General features: G+C 35.1%; 1 protein-coding gene across 2 annotated transcripts in view; it reads right to left on the reverse strand.

Moving 5' to 3' along the window:
• Positions 1 to 7403: 7403 nt before the first annotated feature.
• Positions 7404 to 14647, reverse strand: part of LOC149786794 (transmembrane protein 216-like) — a 57153-nt gene continuing 49909 nt past the window's right edge. Inside the window, exons 5-6 of one of the 2 annotated variants that reach the window (XM_089977296.1) lie at positions 13091 to 13292; positions 7404 to 8873 (exon numbers count right to left, since the gene is read on the reverse strand). In XM_089977296.1, coding sequence (XP_089833422.1) covers positions 8858 to 8873; positions 13091 to 13292 — 218 coding nt within the window. In that variant the 3' untranslated portion in view covers positions 7404 to 8857. Of the gene's footprint in view, positions 8874 to 13086; positions 13293 to 14647 lie in introns of those variants that run through there. The other variant, XM_089977297.1, reaches the window with a different exon arrangement.

Here is a 14647-nt window from a genome sequence, read left to right on the forward strand (position 1 = left end):
ACATCAGGCTTTACACAAAACCATGGCACATAGGACAGATAGACATCAGGCTTTACACAAAACCTTGGCACATAGGACAGATAGACATCAGGCTTTACACAAAACCATGGCATATAGCACAGATAGACATCAGGCTTTACACAAAACCATGGCAAATAGGACAGATAGACATCAGGCTTTACACAAAACCATGGCACATAGGACAGATAGACATCAGGCTTTACACAAAACCATGGCATATAGCACAGATAGACATCAGGCTTTACACAAAACCATGGCACATAGGACATAGGCCTCAGGCTTTACACAAAACCATGGCAAATAGGACAGATAGACATCAGGCTTTACACAAAACCATGGCACATAGGACAGATAGACATCAGGCTTTACACGAAACCATGGCATATAGCACAGATAGACATCAGGCTTTACACAAAACCATGGCACATAGGACAGATAGACATCAGGCTTTACACAAAACCATGGCACATAGGACAGATAGACATCAGGCTTTACACAAAACCATGGCACATAGGACAGATAGACATCAGGCTTTACACAAAACCATGGCACATAGGACATAGGCCTCAGGCTTTACACAAAACCATGGCACATAGGACATAGGCCTCAGGCTTTACACAAAACGATGGCACATAGGAAAGATTGGCATCAGGCTTTACACTACACAAAACCTTGGCACATAGGACAGATAGGCCTCATGCTTTACACAAAACCATGGCACATCAGACAGATAGGCATCAGGCTTTACACAAAACCATGGCACATGGGACAGATAGTCATCAGGCTTTACACTACACAAAACCTTGGTACATAGGACAGATAGGCCTCATGCTTTACACAAAATCATGGCACATAGGACAGATTGGCCTCAGGCTTTACACAAAACCATGGCACATAAGACAGATAGGCCTCAGTCTTTACACAAAACCATGGCACATAAGACAGATAGGCATCAGGCTTTACACAAAACCATGGCACATAGGACAGATAGGCCTCAGGCTTTACACAAAACCATGGCACATAGGACTTTTGCTCAGTTGTAGTCTTTCAAATTCAATGAGCCCTAGATCCAACAGAAAAACACCCAAAAAATCTGTTATGCTAATGATATTTATAAACTAGCTATGCCACATGGGTGCCATGTTTGATCCCAGATATATGAATTTTTACATGAAATGTTTGAGAATATAGACTTTGAGACTTCAGTGTTCTGCAGTAGCACATTTTCTTTTGAAACATTGCCAGTTTTATTGTATACAAGTGTTCGCCTTTTTAACAACAATTTAAAATCTCAATGAACAAATTTCACTGCTTACACAATATTTAATATTTATTGTGTCATACTGCCAGCTGTTTATATATTCTCAGACACATACAGTATGGATAAAGTGTTCTGTCCATTTTCCACTCGTGCCTGTGTAGCTGCTACTACATAACACCCAACTACACTTTGTAAAATCTAAGTTTCATAAGTGGAAGTCAGGCCCAAGCTTTACATTGATGTTAGCCTTTGTTCAGTGTACAACCCTTGGAACCACATCCTGCTCCAAGTCTTTTAGAGAACGTATTTGTACATTTGCCTTGTAGATCTCATTTGTACCTGTCGAGTTGAGTGTAATGTAGACATAGTGAGTGAATGTAGAGATATAACACCAGGATGTCACTGAACAACATTCAACTGCACCCAACACCAGCACAAGAGTAATATGAACAATCCATTTTATGTGTTCTGTACTTTTAAATTTGTGTTCATGGGTTTATTAGTGTTTATCAGTATGTTTATATTGTTACACAATTTTATGAACTAAGAAAGTATTTTTATACTAAATGACTTGCAAAAGTATTTGCACAGCATACAATTCAGTTACAAATTTTGTGACATGTACTCTGGTCATAGCTACAAAATTTAAAATGATGCATTTCTGGCAATTGCTGTCAGATCAGATTGTACGCTTTCTAGCCATGTTGTCCAACTCATTTGAAAGATAAGTGGGAGATGTAGTATCTGTGCTTCCATCTGTCATACTTTTTGAACTTCTTAAAGCCATGAAACTCTGCATACTTACACATCATCATAAAAACTTGTCATATACCATGTTGGGAGTCATGTATCCTGCCTTAAAGGCCAATGTCATGAATTGGTATTTTGTTTTGCATCACACTTTCCTTTCCACTCTACAACTCCAAGGCCATTTGAGATTAAGAGATGAAACTTGGAATACATGTACATGTACACCATCAGTAGGAGGTGTCACAACATTGGGGGGCCTTTGTTCAAGAGTAAGGCTGCATTTTCCGTTATACTTTCCATTCCATTCTAGAACTTTTAAGCCATTTGAGATTAAGGGTTGAAACTTATATATATTTTTGCATCAACATTAGATGCGTCGTTAACCATGTTCAGATCCTTTCTTTATTGTCTCCTTATTTCCATCACACTTTCCCGTCCACTCTACAGTTTTTAAGCTATTTGAAATTAAGGTATGAAACTTTGTATACTTGTACATCATGGTGTCAAATAACCACATTGGTGGGTTCTAGCTTGAAGGTCAAGGTCATAGCTCAGCTTGAAGGTCAAGGTCATAGCTCAGCATTTTATATTTTCCATCTCACTTTTTTGCTATTAATTTTTAGAACTGTTTGAGATTAAGGGATGCAATTTGGTATACATGTTATGATTAGCAAGGGTTGTATACCACATTCAACCATAGTAGCTTTGTTGGTAGAGTATCAGATTCATAATCCAGAGGTTGCAGGTTGGATACCTGAACTGGCTAACCTGGGTTAGCTGCCTTGATGTGTCCATGGGAAAGACACCTCTCATTTCCTTGGTATGATATAGCCAGTAATGTGTTAAAAGTGCCATTGAAACCAACATTGGGGGTATTAAGGTCAGTGGAGCCATTGTTGATAAAGAGATGAAATTTAGTATGATCACTAAATCTGTGTTGCATACCGTATTTGGGGTACTATTTTTAAGGTCAAGGTCAAAGCCCAAAGGTAGGATTCAGGCACATTTGACCTTCTGCTTTCTAACAGTTGAAGATAAATGAAGCTTGATTTACCTAGCTATAGTCACTAGATGTGTACGATGACACATTAGAAGTCTTACGATGTACGATGGAAGTCTTACCTTTAAGGTCAAGATCGCAGATCAATATTTGAAGGTTTCTTTTATCTTTGTCGTAAAAACTATTTGTTTGAGATTCATGGATGAAACAGGTTACACTTGTTTATCAGTTAGAGAGCATCTTGTGTATCACAGTTATGGTTTGATTTTAAAGGTCAAGGTCAGTGATAATTTTTTTAACACCTTTTTAGTAATTTTTCCCTAATGCACTTTAAGACAAGATAATGAAACTTGTTACTTTTGATGTATGCTGAGAAACTTTACAGTATAGTTTTAAGGATCAGATTTAATGATTGTGAATTTCTGTGACCTCACGACCGTGTAGGGGACAAGTCTTGACTGAATTTCATTGCTTATACCCGAGATTGTGTCAGATGTCTTACTTGACATAGTGCCAACTTGAAATTCCAAATCTGATGAGAGATGTACTCCTTAGTATGCATATGTGAACCCTAGATATCATGTCTCAAAAGCTATAATAATAACCATGTTATTAGCGATTTCTTTCCGTTATCTGTTTCCATCAAGCATGGAGAAAAAAGTGGACAGTTTTGATCTTAAATTGTAAGATCATCATAAAAGAGTTTTACCACCACTAAGAATCTCAGCTGGTGAAAATGAAGATGGTTTGTACCATTTGACATGGACTAAACACTATGTAAACAAAAATATTATAGATTCTGTTAATAAATGATTATGCTTTTCTGAGATTTTTTTATTATAATTCTCCATAGTGTTCAATGATGGTAAAATCCATATTTTCCCCATACATAATGGAGAAAAAAAGGATGGGCTCGGTTATATAATTATTTATTACAGAGATTCTCAGATTTGAGGAGCTTAAATGAATTATCTCCCTTGTCCACCACAGCCTCTTTAGGTTGGCACTTGGACTGTTGGCACCCTCTGATGGGCTTGTACTGCAGCTGACATAAATGAAGTAACATCATAACTCTAGCGATGTTATGGTTGAATTTTAACTTTTATTTCTCACAATTTAAAAGTATGAAGAGATAAGTGTCAGAGTCTGGTGAAATTATATTTGCTAGGTTAGAACACATTAATTTTCATCCACATTCCATATTAGTTTCTTGACTGGCTTTGTACTACCTGGACAGCTTGGTTCAGAATGTAAAGATAAGGTATTTGCCCTATTATACCTACTGGTTAGCCTTGTTTTTAAAAAAAGATGTATGTTGTAATGGAAGTTTAAAGAACCTGTAATTTTCATTACTTTGATATTTAAATTCTGGGCTTTGATATGGATTCAAGTGTATGCAGCTAGACTTAATTCAGTTATATGTTGCAATGAAAGATGAACAGATAAGTAACACACAGATATATATATTTAAAAACATAATGCATATACTATGAACCGCTCCGTGAAGTATGGGTGAAGTTCATGTGTTTTGTGCCATTTCTAGGACATTCCCAAGCAAATGGAAACATTCCTTGTCATCAGCTGTCTGTTTCAGACATCACATCTCCTTACTGTAATTAAAAATGAATTCCAATCCTGTTAGGTGAAAGAAATTAACTTTTTCAACATTGTGAGGTTTATAGCAACAATTGTGTCCTCTGCCTTCCCTGTTTTCTTTGGTGCTCCAGTGGAGTGGAACCTTAAGGACAAAACATTTCTACTGTATCTACTGTATGCTTCAATTTGAATAGAGCTGATGTAAATGTAAATTGCAGACATCTAGACATTTCTTAAAAATAATAATGATGAACTTTTACACAAAATAAAGATCTGCCAGTCCTCCAGACTCGCAATTAGTGAAAAGTGGGATAATAATTTGTGAATTTTGAACACAGTGAAAATTACCATTATACTAGCTCCATCCACTTTGATGGTCAGTACTGCATTATATGTAAATCCCAAAATAAAACTGAAACATTATTTACACTGATTACATGTACAAATTTATTTGCAGCCAAACTTATTGATATACACAAACTCCATGCTGTTTGTCATGATATGATGCAGGGGCAGACTTAAACTTCCTCAATTCGGCTATGGTAAATTTGTTTTCAAAACATGCCTGGTGGTGGATCTTGGTAACTAAAATTTTGTTGCAAATTTTCAGCACCTAAAGAGGTACTAAAGTTGTCTTATTTTTCCTCACTATAGGAAATACCCTTTCACTGTCACTGTTGTTTATCTCCAACTGAGAAAGACATTATATTCAACAGGAAAACTCACAAACAATGCTTCAGCATTGGTAACTTGCAGGACTTCTGCTGGGGGTGCTCTTAATTTTCCAAACATCTACATATTCTTTTTGCTAGCAGTGTACTTTTTCACATCGTTCTGCCATGTGCCCACAGGTGCTTGTAATATTATTATATAGTACATGTATGACAGGTAAATTGTAAGCAATGGTACGAACCCCTGTGCACATTAACAATTCTAAAATTTTGCAGCATGCTACTGTGCAAAAAGTACAGTGTACATTGATGTTTCATGGCTGAATGCATGGCCAATTTTTGGTTTATTCCAATTTATGCTTCACTTTTTGTGGAACACCTATCTCCTTGCAGGTTAAGACATTTTATGTGTAGTATAGCTTAGTTATGAAATAGTATTAATCCAACAGATGAAACCTTTGAACAGTTACAGATTAGCATGTCGGCACATGCGTGGAAAAATATTAACTCAAGCAAATTACAATATATGCTAATCTTTAAATATCTTTAAAAAATTCCTACACTCGAAAAAAGCTGTCTTCATTTAGTGTTTGTTCAAAAAAATTATGGTTACTATGAGTATATACATGTGCCATTTAAAAACAAATCAGCTAGGCCCCATTTTCTTCACGAGTATTTGTAAAATTCTAAATATAGATCGTATACTTTACAATGCTTGCTACAGGATAAATTGTAACAACTGGATGTAGTTCTACTAAAATCATGACTAGCAATACAAGACCAGTATTGGCATCAGTGACCACTGCTGCTATCTTGACAACCACTTAACGGAATAAAAGTTATTTTATTCATGATTTAGGCCTATTGAGAAATCAGGAATTCGTGATTGTTTTTGTATGCAGTGTGAGTCCGTGAATTGCTATCAAGAGTCATGAAATTCACACCAAAATCATGAGGGTTGGCAGGTCTGAGTATACATCAGTACCAAGGTCTCGCAAGTTCTTCACCCTTCCCCATATGATACAAATATATCAGTGTGAACAGAGAGCTTTTTCAAATACCTAACAACCAACCTTGTGTTAAAAGGAGCTTGAAACTTGCCACAATTTCTTCCAAGATGTCACTGATAATAATTTGTACAGGGATGGAATGGATCAGAGTCACACGAGGAAGTCGCAAGGTAAAGAGTTTGTAAATTTTTCTTACACCAATGAATATAGGCATGGGAAGATGCCTTTTATCGTTTTTTTTCTTCTTTGATGTGTTTAAAAATAAAAGAACATCTTTTGCTTCCAATTTCTTTCTTTCTTTTCAGAACTGGTAAACTGAAATTATTTTATTTCTGTTCCCCAGGTACATATCTCGTACAATACCAACTCCAGGCATGCAGTTATCAAAATCAACATAGGCATAACTAACTTTTTTCATACATGTCAATATTAATCTACAATTTATTTTGAAAAGCATAAATGCTTTTATGAATAAGAGAAAAGAAATTGTGCACAATTTTTGCTTAAAGTTACACTTCAGAGTGTCACAGCATATCGTTTCCTTTTGAAAAGGGTTAAAAATTTAAAGAAAGGTTATTCCTTTGCAACTAGACTTAACTTATAAGCGGACAAGTGCCTGTGGCATGGATAATGGTTTAGCACAAAAGTATTCTTTGAAATGAAGGAAAGATTAGTGCCTGGAGAAAACCACTTACCATTTCAGGTCTTTTACTTTTGAAACAAAACTTAAAACCCCCTGATCAGATTTTAATCTTGAATACCAATATAATTAAAATGTGGCATGCTGGTAGAGAAACAAAATATTAATTTGAGTTTAATATATAAAGACTGACATTTCTAATACTCCTTTAAGATGCAAACATCTAAAGAAAAATGATCAACAATCAACTCCTAATTAACTGGTCAAGAACTTGGAAACCAATTTTTATTGTGATCCCTTAAAAATTGATTAAATTCCCTCACTGGTTCAAAATGAAGATAACAATAGCTAAGAGACCATAAAATGTTCTTTTGGTGCATACTGTTTGGGGTATCTGGATACCTTGCATTCGGTCACTCACAATTGGGGGAAGAAGAAAAAAAGCATCCAAGAATGTCTTTGCTATGGCATTGTTGCTTCTTAATTTATGTATATTATGTACAATATAAATGTTTGTACAATTACATACATTACTGTACAAGTTAAACTGGACAATAGAAGATGAAGAAAGATGAATACCTAGCCCACACAATCTTCAGTCCATGCCCATTTCATGTACAACATTTGAACCATAATACATATAACTTGGATAATATTTGGGTTGGTGATCTGACATCATTACTTGTATTTTTGTAAATGGCTACATATATGGCATAGCTGTTGTCTTTATAATGAATAGATCATTTCAACATGATAATTCATCTTACCTTGCATCACCATATCTCATTAAGTACAGACAACTGGAGCCAGGCTATAAACCAGTGATAATATTACATGACATGGGACAACTTCACACATGATGACATCTCAATACACAGTGAACTGGAGTGAGGTTGTAAACCACTGATAATATTACATAATGTGAGACAACCTTAGCATCTTTTTCTCATTAAATAGAACCAACTTGAGCCATGCTATAAATTGATAATATAATTACATGAATGTAGAACAGCTTTGCATTATTCTCACAAATGGGACTAAAATATTAACTAAATAGAACAGCTCTAAATTTAATCAAATTTGAAAGTTATCTAAACTTTTAAGTTTGAAGTCTTCATAAAGTTTTTTAAATTCTGACATTACAATAGATTTTCTTGTGTAAATGAGTATGCGTAGCGAGTTGAAGCAAATTTTATAATGGTGTATCGTAGTAAATTCTCAAGATGTATAATGACTGTCAATAAACATACAAATTTTTGGGTTTACTCTAAACATATTTACATCTTATCCATCTTCAATTAAATTATTTTAAAACAATATTCATTACATGATTTTGTTACATTTTTGTCACAATAAATGACTGGTTTAAACTGTAAAGTAAGGATTCATTCCTTGAACATCAGATGAATTCCTTTTGACTTACTACATAGAAGACCATCGAACTTAAAAATTGGCCGTTGTTTCATGACATTCTCTTCCTGCCAATTATGGAAATCGTCTTATCAAATGTAAAGAATATTCTGGTTAATAGTAATTTGGTCATTAACATCACCATCATATATCAGTGTGCATGATAAATATTCATGGCCATTGTCAACTGTCTCCAGAAAATTGAGGATGATCCGAACCCTTTAAATACAAAAATCTGCATCTGTATCTATCACTGTGTTGTTCCAAGCAGCAGAGGCTTTGCCTATGGCAAATAAATTATATTACAAAGAATGGACGGAAAATGGAGGACATCACAGGCACTAAAGTCATAGATGTGCATGTCCTACATGTCATGTTTTTTTGTACAATATCACAGTGAAGAGCAGATTCAAGGCTGCAGCTGCATTTCCAACTGTTATGTGTCGGCAAAATGTAAAACCTCATAGAATGCTGAAAAATTCCTCAAATTCTGTTTCCTCAATATGGAGTAGCTCTGAAATGCAAAGTAATACACATTCATGGCAAAGGAATACACATTCATAACAACTTACCTGAAGACAACATGACGAGTTTACAAAACAAATTAATGAAATAACAAAGTGTACTTGTATTTTCCTTGTATGTGTACTTGCTTACAAGTCAGACCCAACTGCAAACTGCATAGACTAAGATTTGCTGCTACATAATGTGCCAGCAGATCTGGGTATATGCAGTTTATCAGGAGTAAGCAGCAGAACAAACAACACAGACCTGCTCTGCCAGCCCTATACGTGAAATCAGATAAGGGTCTATGTTGTTTGCAGGTGGACTTGGCTTGTACATGAGTATATATGGTAATTCATTATATGGTCAGGGAATATAAATGTCTTAATATGATAGGTGCTGTAACATAAGAATTAACTTATTGAAAAGCAAATCAAAACTACATTCACAATGCCCAAGTCCAAACAAAAAATGTTTAGTTGCAGTTTTGGTCTTGAAGCATTTAAGATCAACCATCAAAGATTTTGATGAGAAAGGTAATGAGCTTCACTGCAACAGGTTGACAATAAAATTGATTACAAAGTAAATGTTATTTCTATTTTCAGTGACTGTCATTTTTCTAGTACTGTTGTATCTTTTTTCCCCATTCATGAAATAAAAAGCAAAAGCAAATTCTGCCAAAGGTCCATATAGCAGTACAAGTAAAACAATTAAAAACCATTTTAAGGACTTGATAGTTATATATATATATGTATGTATGTGTGTGTATATATATATATATATATATATATATATATATATATATATATATATATATATATATATATATATATATATTCTCTTGTCTGCATTTAATTTACACACATTTAGTTATAGATTTGAGTCTTTCTTCAATCCAGGTTACCCCAATATTTTAGCATACAAAACTTGCTTTTTTAAACCAAAAGTTATTTCTATTTGAGACATTACCATAACATCTGAATTAGATATATGGCCATGTACTAAAAGCACAGAATGCATCAACAGAACAAGTATAACAACTGAGATTCACATAAAATTGAATGTAACTCATTTGAGACAAGAATTTGGTCTTACATAAAAAAAAAGCTGAAACAAATTTAAGGGAGGTTTGGGGGTCCTCTCCCAACAGGATTTTGAGGGGCAGTGCCCCCAGTCCAGTCCACCCCCAGCCAAAAATGCATTTTACACTTTTGAAAAACTGCTTTTTGTGTAACTTATGATCATAAAAATAAATCATATTTGAAAAACTAATAAACTTAAATGAAATGTTCAACTTTACTTCAATGATTTCACAATATTTATAGTCACATGAATTTGTTCTCCAATATTATTGATGCTTAAGTTATTTCATGTGCATGTCAGTGTTCACATCATAATTAAGGGACAATATTTTGCCAATATTTGCAGCAAAAATATTATACTTCTCTCTTTTCATAACAAATCTGTAAAATAAACACCTAAGTACATCAACTATATACAAATAATCCCATAAATTCACTTGTCTTTTTCTCCAATGGACACAACCTGTTGATATGCTGCCAGTCTAGCTCTTTTTGCGGCTTTGGCAAAGATTTCTTTAGCCTTCTTTTTTGTCACCACTGAGTATTTTTGCTCAATGTGCAATCGTTTCTTTTCCTGCTCAATGAGAGCCTTTTTCCTTTCAAGCTGGGACCTGTGGTGGCAACATGAAGTGCGCATATTCTGATGGAGGGTTACATCTGTTATCTCATGCAAGAAATCTTTCTTCTTATAGTAATTAAATGCAGTTTTTCCAGATGCCTTCTGAGCTTCGATTTTTCCATATGCAGCTTCTTTTGTAGGTGCTGTTTTAAACTCTTCCAACAGCGATAACCGTAATTCAGATCTTTCTTGCAAAGGTCACAAAATGCCAGTCCTCTTGCATTCAGTTTTCTTATAAACTGACCAACTAAATTTCAGTCACCTTTTCGCTCCAGCCATTCCCATTTTCATACATTTTTTAAACCTTTATCTGAACTTTTTTGTCATGCTCTCTCTCAACAAGGGGCCCCGAGTGGCCGAGTGATCTAAAGCGGATCACTGCCATCTCACCTGTCTGCATTGGTTCGAGTCTAGGATTCGGCCAATGTGGGTATGTGAGAAAGCTTGCCAGTAGCTTCTCATGGGTTGGTGGTTCTTCCTAGGGTTTTCCTGGGTTCTTCCTCCACCATTAATACTGGCCGCCATACATAGCCTATCCTGTGCTGAAAAATGGCAGTAAAACCCACAACAACAACTCGGGACACCGTGTTTTGCAAGCTTGCTTCTTCTTTCCATTGCCATCAGTTTCCATTACATGAAGATGCATTGGATGAATTTAAAACTTACCAATCAGAATACTATTTACGAGAGTCGTGTGATAACTAATATATGGAACAAATAATTTTCGAGGGTCGTTGCAGAATGGGATTGGACAGACCGTTTTTAAAAAACTAAATCGGAGATGATATCAAAAATGGACTATATGAAGAAAAATCTGATTCAAGTCAGCAGAAAAGCGGAATTCCACTTTTTGACGGAGAAAAATCATGTCATTTATATTTACAGAATACAAATTTTAACTCTACTTTGCATAACTGCCTATTTTTGGTACGAAGAAAATTTTTCTGAAAAGGGGCATTTTAAATTGACCAAAAACTTATAAATTACATAAATTAGTTTGTGCTCTAACATGTTCTGGTAGTGTAATCCAAGTATGGCATATATTTAATGTAGTCATTTTCAAGGGCACCTAGAGAATGTTATTTTGCACTGAAAAATGCCCCAGATGTCAGTAAAGTTATGTGTATTTAGCAACATCTGATACTAAAATTCACCATCACGGTGAGCTGGGTAAGAGTGATGGTGAAAGTTACCATTGAAGAAAATGCTCATCTGTTCTCAGAACAAATGACTAAATAAATGAGCCAAGATTTATGACAATACATTTTTGTTAACTTCACCTATCAAAATAGGAGCTGGGAAAGATGTGCTTTATTATTTTTCTCTTCAACATACTGAGATAACATGACAGACAAGTTGATTCAGTGGAACACTAGACTGGTCTTCATACTTTCCATATAAGAAAAGCAACTTAATGAAAGCTGATTATGAGGTAAGCAGTCTACCTGACCAATCCAACTGCCTGGGCAGTGAATTACTTTACAAATGTATTTCAGGAAAGCAGCCAAATGATCCATACAGCATTTGCACCTCAACTGAAGAGTTCTGCAGCCTCCAAAAATTCTGGTAAGAACTCTATAAGATTAACTCACAATCAGTTCAATTATGAATTGATCAATTGTTCCTTGTATGATCAAGTGGCATCTGAAAATTCTCAGATTGATGAATATGTGCATAATTAGTGGTATCTTTTCTCCAATTTTCCAGTAGCATGGAAACCCTATCAATACAACCAATGAACACAACTGTCAATATTTCAGAAAATTATTGTAAAGGATGTCTTATCATCCTCTGAAGAATTCAAGCAAAGCACTTTTGATGCTTTTCAGATATCTTTATAAGCCCTGCTGATTTAAGTAAATAGTATTCCAAATGACAAAACAGTAATACAAAAATTGCAAACAACCCCACATCCAAGTCTCAGTCTGTTTAACAATACCAGTTATCTTTTATATGAAATAGCACTGTTCTTTTGTCCCTTCTTGTGAGAGCAACTGAAAATCTGCAGATTTTATTTTAAATCTAGAGTTCTGTGAATTCCATTAAATAAGACTTTTTTTCTTCAGTTTGTTGTCTATAATATGCTACATGTTCTAATACTACTGTCTAATTTACAATGAAACAATGTGATTCCTCTTCACAAGTTACACTGGTTATATTTTAAATACAAATCAGTCTATACTGCAAAACTTGTAATCTCTTGAACACTTGGATTAAAGTAAAAGCATAATTTCAGTATCTCACCTTGCAAAGGTTATGATGGAAATGATCCCAAAGCATAATTTCAGTATCTCACCTTGCAAAGGTTATGATGGAAATGATCCCAAAGCATAATTTCAGTATCTCACCTTGCAAAGGTTATGATGGAAATGATCCCAAAGCATAATTTCAGTATCTCACCTTACAAAGGTTATGATGGAAATGATCCCAAAGCATAATTTCAGTATCTCACCTTACAAAGGTTAGTATCTCACCTTACAAAGGTTATGATGGAAATGATCCCAAAGCATAATTTCAGTATCTCACCTTGCAAAGGTTATGATGGATATGATCCCAAAGATGAGCTCCAGGCCAAGAAAACTCAACTGTATGGCTGCCAGTATGACGTCTGCTCTTAAAACATATGTCTGCCACAGGAGAATGAAGATAGCACCAAGTATAGCTGGGATGCTCAGCAGTATAGATACAATAACTCCCAAAATCCTCTCTGTCAGGTTTCCTTTAGAGGCTGTAAAAAGGAAACATTTTATACATGCACCATATGGACAATGAAAGTGTAGAACTTCTATGATGATCAGAAGCACAAATGGCATGACATTGAGAACAAAAATCTTACCTAATTTGATTTGTTAAGGACTTAGTTATCATTGAACTTGCAGTACTGATGAACCTCTCTTGCCCACAAATGTACAGTCAAACCTGTCTACAGCAGCAACTCATAAAGGCAAAAGTGGCCTTTGTGGACTGGTAACCTTTGAAGGCAGGTTGAGCTCTCAAACCTTGTTCATGACAAATTTATGTACTATGCACTGAATAGAATTAGCTGTTGCTAATCAAAAGACAGTCTGCATTTTTTTTGTGTGCAACCTTTGATTTTTGTTGTTGTTGTTGTAGGGTTTAATGCCATTTTTCAGCACACAATAGGCTATACATGGCGGCTAGTATTAATGGTGGAGGAAGAACCTGGGAAAACCCCGAAAAGAACCACCGATCCACGAGAAGCTACTGGCAGGCTTTCTCACATACCCACATTGGCCGAATGTGCAACCTTTGATGATTAGGGAATGAAAATAAGCTCCCTGGGGATATTGTTAGTAGCACCTGAACCATAAGGAATATTGCGTGTGTAGTGTACAACTACTCAAAGATTACATTTTTTTCCCATTGGTGATAGCTCTGACTTTAAATTTTAAAATAACAATCAACAGATTCATCCTATTAACATCGAAAAACTAAGAAAATCAATTTAAAATGGAATTGCTTAAATACTCATGTAAGGATAAAACCCACCTTACTTTCGAAGCCAACATGTGGATAGCTTTTCACTGGATGACAGTAAGTACATTCAAAATAGCAAATCACAAAATATACCTATATATATATATATACTATGCCTTGCTTATCAAACAAAAGAAGTTTAATTTGCAAACTTGGAGCAGTCATTGCTGATACATTCCAGTGAGCACAAAAGGCAAAGTAAAACCTGGTTAAGAAATACATGGCTCCAGACCGAAGAAGACAGGGTAAAACCTCTGCTTGGTTAAGAAACACATGGCCACTGAAGACAGGTGACTGCTAAGTTCAGGTGACCGTTGGGACTGGTCTGACTGTATGTAATATAGTTCACAAATAATGTTAGGCACTGACCAGATTCCTATATGAGGTTAAGAAAGTAGCTTAAAAGAATATAAAAACTACTTTACTTTTAATATCAGAAGTAAATAAAGTTTCGTTTCTATGGAAAAGCTGGTAAGTCACAATCTGAATTTGCTTTTTCCCCGTTTCTTTTCAGAAACAATCTGAAATTATTTAAGATACTGGCGATAAATGTAAAGCATCTATAATTTATCACACCCTCCTCAT

Source organism: Sinohyriopsis cumingii, chromosome 12 (genome assembly GCF_028554795.1).
Source record: "Sinohyriopsis cumingii isolate HCF-2022 chromosome 12, ASM2855479v2, whole genome shotgun sequence".
Taxonomy (NCBI): domain Eukaryota; kingdom Metazoa; phylum Mollusca; class Bivalvia; order Unionida; family Unionidae; genus Sinohyriopsis; species Sinohyriopsis cumingii.